The 17106-nt window shown below is 41.2% G+C and overlaps 1 protein-coding gene across 1 annotated transcript in view; it reads left to right on the forward strand.

Moving 5' to 3' along the window:
• Positions 1-17106, forward strand: part of FBN2 (fibrillin 2) — a 180750-nt gene that overhangs the window by 44192 nt on the left and 119452 nt on the right. The window contains exons 6-7 of the mRNA XM_072859710.1: positions 338-535; positions 14001-14126. Coding sequence (XP_072715811.1) covers positions 338-535; positions 14001-14126 — 324 coding nt within the window. The remainder of the gene's footprint in view (positions 1-337; positions 536-14000; positions 14127-17106) is intronic.

Below are 17106 nucleotides of genomic sequence, written 5' to 3' on the forward strand. Positions count from 1 at the left end.
CTGCTCTTTTGATTGTTTGCTCTTGTTTGTAAAACTCTTTCACTTATTATGGATTTTACTGGATACATTGTCAATGCACAGATCAGTTTTGGGTATAGCTGCCTTTCACTACTTGCATCTATCAGAAATAAATAAATTGAAAAATGAGATAACCTTGTGAAAATCATTATCTTCAGTGGAAGGTGTCATGCTACTTCTGTAAGCAGTAACATAACTTAAATTTCCAGGTCCTCTTGGACTTTTCTTAGTATAGGTATCTACTGGATTAAAAGTTGATTCCTTCTATAGTTACTAGTACACTGTGTTGTATAATACAGTGATCTTTCCTTTTTTTCAGATTACAGAACAGGCCCATGTTTCACACAAGTTAACAACCAGATGTGTCAGGGTCAGCTAACTGGAATTGTTTGCACAAAAACCCTCTGTTGTGCAACCATTGGGCGTGCATGGGGTCACCCCTGTGAAATGTGCCCTGCTCAGCCTCAGCCATGCCGTCGTGGCTTCATCCCTAATATTCGCACTGGAGCATGTCAAGGTAAGCCTTCTGGTTTAAATTGTGCATGACTGTTGTGTGGCTCATATGCATCTTGAAAACCTTGCGTCCACTTAAGACAAAATCACTGTTTTTCCTTGTGTGTGTTCTTTGTCTTACTTTTGATAAAATTTGGATATGCTTTGCTGCTTCCAGATTTTAGCTAGCATACATATAGAGCAAAACTCAAGTGCCTGGAAAAAATGAATGCCAATCAAGAAGCCGTAAATACAGAGCATGAAAAGGTCAGAATATCTGTTGACTGCAGCCATCAAATACTACAGTAGAGCACCAATCAGGCAACTGGCCTATGTTGCTGTAGCCCTTAACTAATATATACTTCATTAATTCTACTGAAAAATTCACTATTTCTTGCTACTGAGTTGACTTCTTTCTGAAGTGTTTGGGGGTTATTATAGAGGCCTTTTTTTTTTTTTAATTGCATCGTTTAGATAAAGCACATAGTGAACCTTCTGGATGCTCTGTTTGGATTATTTATACAGAGCTAGAAGAAATGCATGAGTAAGGAAGGATGGCAGTCTTCTATGTTTAGATTCATAAAATGTTTGAGAAACGGGAAAGCCTTCTTGCCTTATGCAATATCTCTTTCCATGATGTTAAGAGGCTTGCTGCTCCTCCTTTCTGTTGTTACTGCAATCCACCTGTCCTGAAAGATAGGTATCTGTTCTGCTGTAGCTGCTTGGCTAAATTTTAGAACAAACTGCATAAGGATACTAGAACTCCCGAAGGAGAATGTACTACTTTTCTGTTACAGGCTGGCGCACATGGTCGGTTTGCAGGCTATGTTGTCTTAGAACCTTCCCAGAAGCAATGGAAACCAAGTAGGTGCCGCGGTCAGACCCTACGCCGCTATCTATCCCTTGAAGGAATGAGGTTCAGAGTCTGAGGTACAACAGTCTGTTGTTGCATTGATGAGTGCACGCACTCCACCTTGTTTGAACAAGAGGGCATCTAGTGCCAGTCTGTTTTGTCATATCATCTTGGTGGTGGCTTGCAATTGTGTGTTGACCAATGTGAAGGATGTTCTGATGCTGTTGGCCAGACATCCCAGTTGGACGAAGGTATCTCTGATGATGATTTAGTCTTAATGTTGCTATCTGGAATAAACCAGTCAGCCACCCATGCTGACATAGATTTCAGCCATTGACCCACACTTCTTTCTTCCCAAGTGTTTCTCGCTTTACCTGATAGTTATGCCCAGTTAAGGGCTGCAACATATGGGGCATCCCTTTCCTAGGGCAAAATAGAATGGTACCTAGGGTGCAGGTGGCTCGCTGATAGGCATTTTCCCAGGTTTCATTTTTCCACCAATTAACGTTGGGATAGGCATATTCATCACTACACAGCCATACCATACCCGGGGGTGTCCATACCACCATGGAAGTATTCTTTTCCCACAAGAATAAAGCTTGATGTATAGTATGAGACCAGAGGGCCCACTTCTCCTGAGGTGGGTTGATGAGTTTAAATTCTTGGACCTTAGAGTAATTCACTGCGTGGGCCCACTTGCTTAGATTTCGTTTTCCTCCTAACTGGATGTACCAGGAAACATCTTGTATTTGAAACCAAGGAATTTGAAGCGAGTGTGGGAGTTGCAGTTTTACTGCTTCTAAATTGAATCAATCAATGTCCCACAGAATACCGTTGCATGTTTTGCCTGGGTCTGCCATACCACAATCTTGCATTGTATAGGAGACAGAGACATTAGGCTTTGATGCATTAAAGTGCGTTAATTAAATCCACTGCTTGAGGTGGTCCAATCCCAGTCCCAAGTGTGAGTGGTGTTGGTGGTGGTCCCACCATCTACCCCTTCCAGGCAGCTTTCACTGTTGTTTAGGCTTGAGCGCATGGGACCTGAAGGTAGAGGTATACAACACACCTGGACACCTTCAGTGATATTGAGGGGAACTGCTGTTTTGGAAATGTTTGCTATTAATTCTGATATGTCAATGCCTGAGCCATAAAGATGTAAAGGCGAGCTCTCAGCTGATGTTGGAGTGACAATACAAGGCAGAAAACCAGCCATCATCAATGCCCACATCTCGTGTAAAATCCATTACCATTTGCAAGACTACATTACTTTTAAGCCCTCCTTGAGTGGAAGCATCTGTCTGTGGGGCTGCATTGATGACTGTCAGGAAAAAGAGGCCAAGCCACTTCATATTGGCATGGTTCAGGTGCCTCCGACACTGCTCTAAATGCAGCTGGTTGGCCATCTGCTACCAGCACCAAGCCCTTCCAGAATAGAGCCTCATCTAGCCTGCTGCTGGGGGTAGTGTCATTTGCTGCCTCCATTTTAGAGCTACAGAGCTGCATGCCAAACAGGTGCATCAAAAATTCAAAAAATGTACATGAACCTGTACTGATCCGGTCACTAGGGGCAAACCTCTCCACTCCCTCCAGTAAATCAACACCACCCAGTATTTCCCCTGTGCTGGTAATGTGGCCTCAGGGGAATACAAGGACCGTGTACCATGCAGGTGAACTAAATTATGCTGTTCTGAGTCGTGAATTGATCATGACATTCTGCAGAACAGAAAAGAAAATGGTCTCAGTGGGGAAAGGTTGGATGGTTACCCCTGGATGCACTTGTGGGGAATTTTTACAGTCTTGCTGTCAGGAGTCTGAATGCTCCAGATGTTATTATGCATGCTGAAAAGGAGGCCTTGTTTAAGCCCCTCGGTAGGGTGGTTAAAAGATACTGCTTGCCCAGTCTGCAGGTCTCAAGGCACTCCTGGGCAAGTTGATAGGCTCAGCAAGGGCAGTCCAGGCAGAAAAGCCTTGCCAATAGATTGACCACATATGCCCCAGTGGAAATTTATTTTGGCCAGGGCTGTCCACAGGCGGCTTCCCCAGTCAGGCTTGTGGAGCTGTAGCACTTGTTTCAGGTCAGGAACAAAAGAAATTTTAACTCAAAAATGTCTCTTCATCAGGAAGGTGCAACACCACCCAGACAGTGGGCACTCTGAGAGGTTGGCCGCCCACTCCTTGAACGTGAACACATGCACAGGGAGAGATACCCAGGGTTACCATTAAGGCAGAAGGAAAACAAGCAATTTGGTCTCCAGTGTCAATCAAACATGTTACAGGGAATGTGTTAGGGCCCAGGCCAATAATGACATGTGGACGCCACTTGGTGTCCCACTCGAATAGTTTAAGCTGCTGTACCTGGCACACCAGACAGGGTATGGGCACTACTAGTTTTCTGCCAGTGGGGCGGTAGCACACTGAACTGCATCTAGAGCCTCTCTGGCTTCTTTATAAAACAGGTTGGTGGATGGGCAGTCTGCATCCTTGCCATGTCGGACAGCTTCACGAGCAGCTTGGACCATGGCCCCTAAAACTGCTAGTGGGTTTCTTATGCATTAACTCTAGTGACAAACCTAGGTCTAAACCTTCCCTCCACAGCCTGGTTATGAGGTCTTTCTCATCTCACGTCCCACTTGAGGATTTAACCCGAGGTCCTGCAGAACCTTGTTTGAGGGTTTTAGCCTCTTTTGGGGGTTTTGGTCAGGTGACATCTTCATCGCACCCTGTTGTCCTAGCCTTCTGTGTCAGTTGGTTTATGAATCATCCCCAATTGTTTTGCCCGTTTTGCATTGCATGGGCAGTATTAATTAAGACTAATTTAAGGCTGGGTCCCAACCTTTGTGTGAGCAGTCCTAATTTATCGAGGTTCGGGATCAGATACAATGGTGAGTCTGAAGCTTCCCTGTCATTACTGCGTCCCCTTGATCAACAGACTGTTCAACAGCCAACTGCACTCATCCATTAGCCAATTCCTGAGCAGAGTGAGCACGAATAAGTGGTTTGTTCTCCTTGCTCCAGTTTAGGGACACCTCCTGCCCAGGCAGTCAGGAAACACGGCGCTCCCAGACCTGTTCTGGGAAAGGCACCAGCTCCCCAGCCTCCCTCCTGAGCTTCCTCTTGATCAAAAATACTCAGTCACCTCCCATCTCATGAACTCATTTGACCCACTTGATTGCAGACTCATTAGGCTGTTTACCAAATTCCCTCTGTAGCTTGGCCATATAAAAGGGGGGAAAGGCAGTGGTCTTAACTACATCCCAGGGAGGTCTCCCATCTGTCCCGCCACCTATCTGATGTTTGGTAACGGGGAAGACTCCTTGCATGGCATCATCACCATCGTCTGGCCAGTCACCTGGCTCCCCATCAGGGTTGTTCCAAATGTCCCCATCCCAGTGCTCGGGATCTCATATTAGGGCGTGCACTTTAAGGGCATCCGCAGTCCCACTCTGTTTTTCCAAGTTGGCAGTGACCATATGTACTACTTTATCTTCTAAACTCTTCTCATTTTCTCTATGTTTCTGTAAAGTTAGACCTTGCATCATCAGCTGCATCTCTTGCCTTTGCACCTTCTCTTGTAACCTTTCAATTTGAGCAAGCAGTTCTTTTTGTCTTCCCACCGTTTCTTTTCATTACAATTGGCATGATAGCATGCACCCAACATCTTACAGATGATGCCTTTACCTTTTCCATCTTTAACTTTTCCCTGTGCCAAGTCCAGGGGGCTTTTCACCTGGTCCCACTCAGACCAGTGGTCTTGGACCCAAGCATTGTCAAATGGGCGCGGGGGGCGTGATCCCATGCCTAATAAACCTCTACCCTGTTATCCTTGGAGCCGGGTCGCCACACCATTTTGTGTCATGGTCAGGCCCTCTGCTGCTATCTACCCCTTGAAGGAATAAGGTTCCAAGTCCGAGGTACAAAGTGAAGTGTATTAGGATAAGGCACTTACTAAGTGGGTAACAATTACCCCACCCTGCGAGTGGGGACTATTCTGCTTCTGTTCCAAAATTCCTTATAGTCTACCTCATAGGTATCACGCAGTTCCCAGGCAGGTATCCTTACCCAGCTTCCGTGCAGGTGAGGGGAGACCACCAAGCTGCGGGCCTGCGCTTCCTCGGGGAGCGATTCCTATGCCCTTCCTCGGGGCGCCTGTGCTTTCTGCCTAGCGGAGCCGCTGCGCGGCCACCGGGCCAGCTCAGGCCCAGCCAGGGGGCAGGCCGGGCCCCGCCAAAGCACGGCCCTGCTGTCTGCGTCGCCTTTCCCCAGAGCGTTACATCTGTTAACAGTGCGGAGTAAGGTTAGTATCGGGGCTGAAATCACATGCTGTACATCACCACAGTGCTTTGACTTCTGCTTATGCTCTGTATAATGGAATACATAACAAAGAGAGCAAAATCCTTTTTGATCAATTGGTCCCCAGTCAGTCTGGGGATAAACAGAGGTTCAGGTAATTTTGGGTGGTAGATTGTTTTTGGTCTTGTTTGTTTTCTGGTTTCACAAAGTGACTGTGTACTGTTCTGGCTCTGTGTGCCCATATCTTGTGGCTTCCAAAATCCATGTGAGACAGCGCAGCCAGGATACTGCAGGTGTTGCATGCATAAGCAGATCTCTGTGACAGAGTTAAAAGCCTTCTTAGCAAAGTGATGAAGTTGACTAGAATGATCCGCTCCAAATTTTTATATAGGTGACTCCCTGTAGTGCTGGAGAACTTTCTACTTTAATTCCCTATTTACAGACTAACAAAAAGCATACAGTAGCAGGATTTTGTTTGTGTGTATGTATGTGTTAGTAAGACATTCTGTTAGGTAATTCAGAGAAGGGGCTTTGACACTGTCTCCCATAAGATGTTGATGTACCAGCTGGATGAGCAGACGGTGAGGTGGATGGAAAGCTGGCTGAATGGCCAGGCTCAGAGGGTGGTGATCAGCAGCGCAAAGTCTAGTTAGAGGCCAGTGGCTAGCACTGTACCCCAGGGGCTGATACTGGGTCCTGTCCCGTTTAGCATCTTCATTAGTGAGCTGGATGATGGGGCAGAGGACACCCTCAGCAAGTTTGCACCAAACTGGGAGGAATGGGTGGTGTGCCAGAGGGTCACGCTGCCATCCAGAAGGACCTTGATGGGCTGGAGAAATGAGCCAAGAGGAACCTCAAAAATTTCAACATGGAGAAGTGCAAAGTCCTGCACCTGGGGAAGAACAGCTCCAGGCACCAGTATTGCTGGGTGCTGATGATCTTGCAAGCGATGTTGCAGAGAAGGACCTGGGGGTCCAGGTGCACACCACGTTGAACATGAGCCAGCAATGTGCCCCTGCAGCAAAGAAGGCTAATGGTATCCTGCGCTGTAGAAGAAAAAGTATTGCCAGCAGGTCAAGGGTGGTGATCCTTCCCCTCTCCTCAGCAGTGGTGAGGCCCCACTTGGGTGTGCTGTGTTGAGTTCTGGGCTCCCCAGAGCAAGAGAAGAGATGCACTTACTGGAGAGAGTCCAACAAAGGGCCGTGAAGATGATGAAGGAACTGGAGCATCTCTCCTCTGAGGAAAAGCTGAGTGAGCTGGGACTCTTCAGCATGGAGAAGAGAAGGTTCAAGGGGGGTTCCATCAGTATATACAAATACCCGAAGGGAGAGTGTGCAGAGGACAGAGCCAGGCTCTTTCTAAGTGGTGCCTAGTGACAGGACAAGAGGCAATGGGTGCAAATGGAAACACAGGAAAATCCTTCTCAACACCAGGAAACATTTTCTTGCTGTGAGGGTGGCCAAGCACTGGCACAGGTTGCCCAGAGAGGTTGTGGAGTCCCCTCATCCTTGGAGACATTCAAAAGTCATCTAGACATGATCCTCGGCAACCTGCTCTAGGTGCCCCTGCTGGAGCAGGGTAGTTGGACGAGATGACCTCCAGAGGTCCCTTCCAACCTCAACCAGTCTGTGATTCTGTGAAAAACATCCTGATTCAGGCAGCTTCTCTTGCTCATGGTGTTATAAAAGATTTCAGGAAAGTTACTCTTTTACTGCTTCAAAAGAGGCTAGGTAATGTCTCCCTTTTCTCATTTTTATTTCCCTATTCCTTCTCTTTCAGTCTTCTCCGCAGCACCATGTACTGCAACATTATTTTTAGTGCTGCTTTCTCCTACACTGCATCAGAGTTCAGTGGCTTAAAGTCAGTTGTTTGGCTGGATTTCTACTTCAGGTCTCCTCCATAACAGTTCTTGGTAAGAGTCCTCTATGAACTTGAGTTGAAAAATTGAGAGAAAGTCAAGATGTTGTAAGATTTTTAGTTCTTAGAAAATAAAACTTGATGAAACAACTTTTTGAAAACGTCAGTTTTCATTTACACAGTGGTATGGTTGACCTGAAACGACAACTGAAGCTATTAGCTCAAATTCACTTCAGTGGGACTCCTCACAACATTATCTTAGCAAAGGCAGCTATTTTATTTAAAATACTTAGATTAGTTTTAAGCAACAATAAATCCCTTCATTTTTCTTCATTTCAAATGTTTGTTTTCCTGTTTTTCTGTGCTTACACTGCTTAAAGCATCCAAATTATACTAAGGAGAAATATTTGATTGTGCTTTTCCTTATATGTCAAAAATAGCCCTCTCTCTGTGTATAACAGCTTATGTTTTACTGTTCATCCTGAAGTGATTAGTATGTTTTAGACATTCTTTTCATAACAATGTCATAAACAGAAGCAGCATACTGACGGCATGCACGTTGCCTTCTCCAAGTGACAATGCCTACAATCTCCAGGTCAAACTCCTTTGTATGATGAAGATGTTGTCCAGATACAATGAATTCTTAAAATTTCTCTGCCAAACTAATCCTGGCATAGCTTCTGGGGCTTCATTTAAATTATGTGAGAGATCAATAGAGCTCTTTAGCACCCATGCCCACAATACTGTGTTTTCTTTTTCTGCCAGCTTATTCTGTGTGGCAAATATTTTTAAGTTATGCAGTTAACATCATTGCTGAATTCCACTGGGAAGCATAGAACAATGTGGTAGTCTACTTTGTGTGATGGGTGAACAAAGGAAGTTTAAATAGCCATCATTTTTGCTACATTTTTGGCATATTATTACTATATAGGAAGATCTGATTGTATTTATGTCAGCAAGAGTTTGCATGTGATGTTACAAGATAATAGTAAGGCACAGACAGATGAAGAAAAGTTAGATTTTTTGTGTGGAAGAGGAGAGATGAAGAGTTTCTTTGTTCCACAAAATCGTTGCCTTTACTTCCAACAGTCGCGACAATCCCTTTTAAGCTCTGACTACTTGTAATTTGTCCTGACCTAAGTCCTGTGGTGTTTGCAGGTGGATAGCATGTTGTCTACTCTGTCCTGGATTATCAGACCACTGTACTGGTGGAAGGGACGGGAGGTAGCACTTCACACTGTGGAGACACTGTTTCCCTTTCCAAACTCCACATTAGCGGTCGTAGTGTGTAGAAATAAGCTGCAGGATTTCACTACAGCTAGGTTTGAAAATTTTAAGAAAAAGCGATACAGCAGTGTTGTTCACAGGGGGTCAAAAAAGCCTCTGACAGTCGATTAAAGTAGAAACTCTAGGAGGGAGCCAAGGGGTATGCTGGACAGAGAAATTGGGACTGAGGTACTTGCTATTACACTGCAACACTGCAAGGAAATATAATTAACTCTTAAAATTCCTGTGCCAAACTCATCCTGGCAGAGAAAGGTGAATGGAGAGTTTAATCCAAATAGAAGGAGTAAAGGGCAGTAGATCTGTGAGTTGTGCATAGACAGAAGCTGCAATAACAATAGCAGGTACAGCTGCACAGAGGCAAACTGTGAAGAAGAAAATAAAGGGGTCAAGATGGAGCTCTGGGCAGTGTGCTACAAAAATTGTAATGAGAGGAGTATTAGCAATTCAGGAAACAGTTGTTCTCCAAGTGTGGTAACTCCTAACTGAAGAGGCTTCATTTCATGAAATAGAAAGGTCAGATGAGACTGGCATTAAGTATTTTCTCTGAGGGTTTTAGAAACAAATACAGGGATCTGGCTAATGCTTTTCAGTGCTTTTTTTTTCTGCTGATGACATCATATTTACAGTGACTTTTATTAAAGGAACACAAAACCCCTTGGTATTCAGTAAAACTGTGTCTTTGCACATATCGATTAGACCAGACTCAGTCCATAATTTGAATGCTTGGCATTTTTGAAGTGAATGCTTACATCAGCAGATAGCCTGGTTCGGGGGTTGATATGAACAAGTTGAAATGAGTAGAACTTTCAAGCCTTACTATTGGAAAATAGGTCATAATTTCAATATGCGTTAGATGTCAGATTATGACATGATTTAACGACTGAGTATGAAGTTGCTCCTACTCTTCACAGGATGTGCACTTTGCCATCTTAATGTATCTTAAATGGCTCTTTAGCACCTTTTTAGGATTAATTATGTTCTCTGAGTAATATGTTTGTATAGAACATTACGGTAGTATTGTTATTTCATTATTACCATGAACAGCTTTTCAAAAATTAGAGAAGCAAAACCAATCAAAATTCAAATTGTTTGGTTTTGGGTCCCGTCCCATCCCCCTCAACGGTTTCTATTCAGTCATTGCTTAAACAGGAATTGTAGCTGTTCAGACATCCCTCTTCCCAAGAATTCAGGCAGGAGGACCTTAAATGTTCCACTTGAAAGTACTTTATTGCCATTGCTACACAGCCTTAGGAATAGCATAATGGCAGAAATCCTGTGTTGGACGTTTTCTTAGTTCCTCCCTGCATTCCTCAACAGTCCATTTCTGAGCTACACCCTTTCCCTTCAGACAGTTAATTTTTTGCACTAAGGAGAGAAAATAGTCCTGGCTGAATAGCTTTTGAAAATATGAAGGTGGTTCTTCCTGCTACCATTGCCGACCTTGTTAAGAACATGTAGCTGTTACAGGAGATAATATCCCAAAAAATCATATTGGCGACCACTTTACTTTTTAGTTACCACATGCCAAATCCATTGCAAAGAAACTCCCCATACATCTTATAGGTAGAATTCAAGAGAAAATTTGTATTTGGCTAATTGTTATTACTACCATTGTAAATAAAAAGTGTACTCTCCAAAATTGGTGTATAAAATCTGAGAGGATTTGTTTTCCTGAGCTTTTTGGTTCTTCAGAGTTTTTTGAGAAGCAATCCACTCATCAGAAAGGGAAGCTGAATTTGGCTGTGTTTTCAAAGGTACATGTTTAAAGTTAGCTGTGCAAATCCTGCAGGCGTTTTACAGAGAAAACTCTGCAAAAGCGAAGAACCTTTTTTCACTTGCCAGATATTATCAAGCCTATGGACACATGGAAACATTCTACTTAATCTGTAGCATATTGAACCTCTGTGTACAGAACTGTATCTAAAGAGTTACTAATTTAATTTTCTGTTTATGGCAAAAAGTTTATTGTGTTAATGTGGTTGGGGTTTAAAAACATGAGTAAATGGATAATTAATAATGCTAAAACTCCTGTGTGGCTTAGCCTGACTGTGAAAGATATAAAAAAGTAAATAAAAATATGCTTCATGTCAAGTTTGTTGTATTTTCAGAAAAAATAGTCTTACATCTTAAAATAGCATTTAGGAAGCAAGTAATAAATATGACCTTTTAAGAAAATACTTTTGTCATTTCTGACTTTTCTCAGTTCCAAAACACTAATGATATATTAAAACAAACTTGGGTTTTCATCAAAAGGTGATACTGACCAAAAAAAGCATCAGGCCTATAGTGTGTCTATATGTGTTTAAGCTAACATTGAAGTTGAATATACTTATTCTCTTTACATTTAAATGTGACTTAGAATAGTTAACATATAAGCCCTCACAAATTAGGGTTGATATTAGCACAGAAAAGCAAGATAGTGCATGTGATTCAAAGATTTGCAGGATCTTACTTTTCATAGTGATACCATTTGTGTTTTCTTCACTGGACAAGCACTGCACTGTGTTGTGTAATTGGGATCGGCTTTTCAGACTTCAGCAGAGCTTGACATTTATTTATCCTTTTAAAACCATAGGATTGGAATTGAAAGAAATCAATGGAATCAACAGATCTTAAAATTTTGTTCACTTCAGGGCTTCAGTGACACCTTTTCTGTTTCCGGAAGGTATTCATTTCCTGCTGCTACTGCCATTAATTTACTATTACTTGACATCTTTGACTTACAAAACTGTGAAAGAATAATGCAGTGGTTATTTTTAACCACTGGTCTGCTGACACAGTTAGCTTAATTTAAAGAAGCATTAATAAATGACACAAGGCACAGACATACTGCGTGTGATGAATGCATTTTGAGGCCCAAGGGTCAAAAGACAAACACCATATTAGTTTTACTCAGAAGGGAGCTGCTGGGTGGGCTGGGTCTGAATAAATGATGGAACCTCTCTTCTGTCTAGGTGTTGCTAAATCATATCCAAATTCCTTAAAATACTTAAGAGACTAAAAGTTTGCTTTCCAGGTAAACTAGGTGGCACCAAGTACTAGTTATTTAGAAGAAAAATGGTTGCAGAAAGTTTATGCCTCTGATAAAGTCCTTAATCCATTGACAGTCTAACTGTTGCATTTGGACATGGTACTGTGCTGACTGAATCAGCACAGATTCAGGAACTAAATGCAAACTTCTCCAGCAAATGTAGTTAAAACCAAGTCCAGTGGTTAAAAAAAATAAAAGAAAAATAAAAAATTGCCTTCTTCCTTGACTATGAGCAATTATACTTGCTTAAATGAAAAAGCGGGTGAATGGACAAGGCACGTATCATAGGTTTTATCTATAGCACAAACACCAGGAGTAACAAAAACTGAGGAAGTACTGTAATCCACAAACTCAAGTGGAATTTCAGTGTCTTGTAAGAGCTTCGAGATAATGAACATCTTCCTGAAAAGGAGTACTGTATTCTACTGTTAATATGTTTTTCCTGCCCCATTTGTATGTCGCTGTTCTCTGCATTCATAGTGGCAAAGAGCTGGTTGTGGAAGGGAAAAGGTAGAGAGAAAGAAAATGAACATGAATGTGAAGAGGAAAGAGATTCTTTCTTCTGCATCTTAAATAAAATTTACCAGCTGCTTAATTTAATAATGCATGCAAGCTAACAGGCAAACTGACTGAAAACGGAAAATAGAGTAATGGTTAAAATTCTTTGTTTGTTTGGCACTAATAAAAAATCTGGGGAAAAAAAGATGAAAAATGTTTTTCCTAAATGCTTTAAAAATATAGTAATCTTAAATAGGTATTTTAATCATAATGGAGAAAGGAGTGAAATAAAATTGTGGGTTTTTAAAATAGGCAGTGTATTGCTTTAGCGCTATAACTGAATTCCATATTTAACTGTAATCAAAGAAGAGAAAATAGTATGAAATTGACCTCTGCACAGAAGAACCTCTTTGGAAGCCATGCGGCTCCCTTTTCTACAACCTGCAAAGGACACTTCCTTTATTTCTGTTTCACAGCGTGGAGAATTAAAAAAATCAATTGCTTTTTGCCTTTTCTGTGAAAGAGCAAATTGACAAGAAATATTACCTGAAATCTCACAGAAGAGCTTCTGCAGGTTTTGGAACAAAACTTCCAAGCCTTCTCTCCTGAATGAATATTTGGATGCATGTGAAATTTTGTTGTGAAGGAATTAGTACAGTTGCTTAATTCTGAACTCTCCGATACCTATAGATTAACTGAACTTGTAAAAAGAGCTACTGAGAAGCTAAATGCCTACATATAATGTGTATATTGTGCACTAGTCTAGAGCCTGTTCCCCCTTTCCTTGTGTACAAAGAATTGCAGTCTGCTTTAGCACTGGTTATTTCGTAGAGGCCTCTGTGATCCGTGGTATTACTTTAACTGCTCATTTGCACTTACACATTGAGTCATGTGATGGTTTTGTATAAAAACCTACAGAAATACAGGATGTTTTATGTATAAACAAATGAGAGTGGGGAACAAAAAACCCAACACAATTTGAACTGGAAATAGCACATAATAAAATACAACAGGAAGTTACTGAAAGTAAGATGTAAAGCGAAAATGGCAATATATTTTCTAAGAGCATTTATTTAACATTGAGAGTTCAGCCTAAAGAAATCTATGAAATTCTAGTCCTACTTATTATTTCAAGTAAATAAAGGTATGCAGATCATTTGCCATACAACTTATCCTGGCTGAATATCACCTATTTTCTGTTGACTTGAGTAGTGTTGACTTCTGTCTAGAAAGAATATCCTGCAGGAATTATCTAGTTAAGGTGGACAGGAGGGTAGTCCAAGTAGTCCAGGTAGTACAGGTAGAGATCCTTTCAAAATAAGAATCTGTGTTTTGTAGTGGCCATATGTAAGGAACAATCTGAGGGCATGGGATACCAACAGTAAGTTGTACAGATTTGACTTAAGTACACTTCTTAAATATTTAAAGCTCTGTAAGTCAATATATATAATACATTTTGAGCTTATATGGAATGAATACAACACACACGAAGGTCCGAGTCATGTTACTGTTGTTATTGCCATATCTTATATTGGTGCTGAAGTGGAGAAGTGTGGTGGAGTTTGCTGTGGTTATTTTTAAGAATAATTTCAGAGCTCTCTGTCTATCAGCAAAAGCCACAATGAAATTTTTTATCTTACGTCAAGTAATCTTTCTTTTTTGTCTTTGTAGATGTTGACGAATGTCAAGCTATCCCTGGAGTCTGCCAAGGAGGAAACTGCATTAATACAGTAGGTTCGTACGAGTGCAAGTGTCCTGCTGGTCACAAACAGAATGAGGCAACTCAAAAATGTGATGGTAAGTGGTGTTGTCAGAGAACATACCTAAAAAGTGGCTAAGTACCTTGCTGTTCATATTTTTTCATTAGAAGTTTTTTGCTTTCTGACTCATGTGGGTAAGGACAGTGTTTATCCTGTTTCAAAATTTAGAATTATTGAGAAAGAGTGCATCTGGGAGCAGCATATAACTGCAACTGATTTATTAGGATTTTGTTTGTTTTCTCAAAAATGTCCAAAATATTCTAGTACAGGTAGGTATTTTCAGCCTACTGACTACAGTGTGAAAAGCAAATGTGACAGTTTTGGTAGTGGATGTAAGATCTTCCTGCTATGTACAGTTTGTGTTGAAGAGCCTGTGTAAGTAAAAAACACATAGGAAATGTCCTTTTTTTAGACAAAAAATCAAATAGACCAAGTTTAGTAAGCGTAGTTTAATAAACAGACCATGTTTATTCAGTAAACATGTTGCTATAATTAAGAGCAGCAATTCTGTAGAGTTTAAAGTAACGTGATAGAAAATTGCTGAGTTTTTGTGGGTTTGATGAAGACTTCACTGATTTGAGTGAATTTGCCATGCCTTTGAAAGAAATCAGAACTCTCAAACTCGTCCCAACCGGTGGATACCTTCACATTCAAGTTACACAGATAAGAGGACTGCTTGTTCAAGGCTTTGGCTTGTGGTTAGGTGACAATTTAAGTATGTTACGAAATTGCATTATACTCAGTATTCAGTTACAAACAAATACATGGTTTGTAGCCAATTCTGGAAGTCGTCTCAGAGTTTTCCTTGGTTTTGCCTACAATACAGAATTCACAGAAAAAATAAGTAATACAATCAGTTTGAAAATCACATTTTATAAGTGAAAATGTTGCATCTGGTGTTGTTGCAAGTAATACCGAAGGGTAAGTGAAAAAAAAATCCAAAGGTATTTTTCTCTGGTCCTGTCCTCCACCTCCTTCTGGTTTTTTATGTTGACTAGTTTTCAGTTTCTGCTCAGTATACAGTGATACTCCTGTCATGAGGTTTTTTTAGGGGAAACTTGGCTATATCTTTTTAAAACCTTCCAAGAAACAGTTTGCAAGAAATAGAGCTGCAACCATAGAAATAGAGCTTTTCTTACCACAGTTGAGAAGATATAGAAGCAGCTTGTTTATGTGACTGTGCGTGTGTGCGTCTGTATTTACCTAGCTGTATACAAGAGTGTGCTGATCCAGCATATGCACAGAGTTTTAGGGCTCTGCAGGGAGCAATCACGTTCACAGGGAAAGCAGGTCCATTTGAACCATTTTAGAAGTAAGGGAACACCAGGAGCCTTGCTGAGACACTGGGAAAAAGAATTTCTCCATACCTTGAAGACAATAGAGCAGTAGAAGAGTTGTAGAGCAATAGAACAGTATGACACCATCTCCACAGCCTTCTGCAGGATTGAGGGTGAAACCAGAAGGCACCAAGTGGAGTGAGGAATCCCACAAAAGAAGATGGCTGAAAGGGAAATTTGTAATCAGAGCTACTTTGGGAGAATTAAATCCAAGGCATTTCATCTACCCTGTGCCGCATGGCAACCTGTGAGTAACAGGGCTAAGCATAAAGTGGGCAGCACATCCTAGTAAAATCTTTCATTTTTTGTGGGAGACAGAATGGGAATGTAACCATAGGCAAGAGCTAGTGGGATTTTTCTTGCCAGGCAGGCAAACGGGAAGGAGTGGCTGGATAGGATACAAGAGATTTGTGGGCCCTCAATGAGGCATCAGCATATAGGAAGGAGAATTGTAACTAGAAGAAAAGGAAGAGGGCAGGGTGCTTTGTTTTCCCTTCACAAGAGCCCTCCTTTGGGCTTGCCTGTGTTGGAAAAAGTGGAAAGGAGGTAACTGAGACCACATATCCACCGCTCCTGCTGTTTTTAGAAAAGGACATCATGATTATCAGCTTGTGACCCTTTACTTCGCTTCTTTCTCCTCTCCACCTATGTGGAAACAAGCCCAAAGGATGAAGCATCCCTTTCCATTCATTGCTAACTGCAAAAACCACAGCTGCTTTTGGAATTGCCTGCTGCTTGATCACTGGCTCTTAAAATTATAACTTCCTTTTTATTTCCTTATCGAGTAGTGTTGGTGAGGGGTGCGGGGGCATTAGTAATAGATGAATCAGAACACAAAGTATAAAGATGTATAGTAACAATACAAGACTACTTGCTTTTTTCTGATAATGGACTCTAATAATTTGGAAAGGTAAATCAGCAGATATCATTAACAATTACATGTAACTTAGTTTATGACTAAGTTTATATAACAATGTCTGGCACTACTACCGGATCAGACAGGGTGCTGTACTGATGTGGATATATAACTTGCACACCAGAGCTAACTTGTATCCTACCAACTCAGAGCACATGCACAGTGAACTTAACAGCTACCTATACCCACCTTAACTCTGGCGTATACCTGACATGATTAATTTTGTTAGTATCTTAATGCTATCATTAGCTTCTAAGCAAGGTGCTTCTGCAATTGTTACACAACATTTAGGAAGTGAATAAGCATCTACTGTTTGCAATTGTCTTTGCATAACTGGCTATTTTTACTATCATTTTGTGTTATGTGGGATATCAATAAGTACAGTTCTAATGATTTCGAAAAATTCTGGCAATACAGTTTATCTTTCAGTAGAATTCAAGCTTAAGTTTACTGAGCATCACAATATAACGTACACAAAATTCAGAAACATTTTCTTGTAATTATGCCATTAAATATAAAAAAACTATCAGAAAAAAAAATTGCAAATGTTGAATGTTTTCCAAAACATGACTGTGATGCCTCACTTGAAAGAGTGTATTTGAAAGTGTTAGAACTATAAACAACTCATAATTTCAAAGCTGAAGCAAAACCAGCTGTAATTGCTAAACAAACATGTAGTGCATTTGATTGTGTAGGCAATGTATAGATTGGAAATGTATGCTTTGTTGTTACTCATCTTGGATTTGTGTTGTCAGTTGCAAGAC

This window comes from Ciconia boyciana, chromosome 4 (assembly GCF_034638445.1).
Source record: "Ciconia boyciana chromosome 4, ASM3463844v1, whole genome shotgun sequence".
In the NCBI taxonomy this organism is placed as follows: Eukaryota; Metazoa; Chordata; class Aves; order Ciconiiformes; family Ciconiidae; genus Ciconia; species Ciconia boyciana.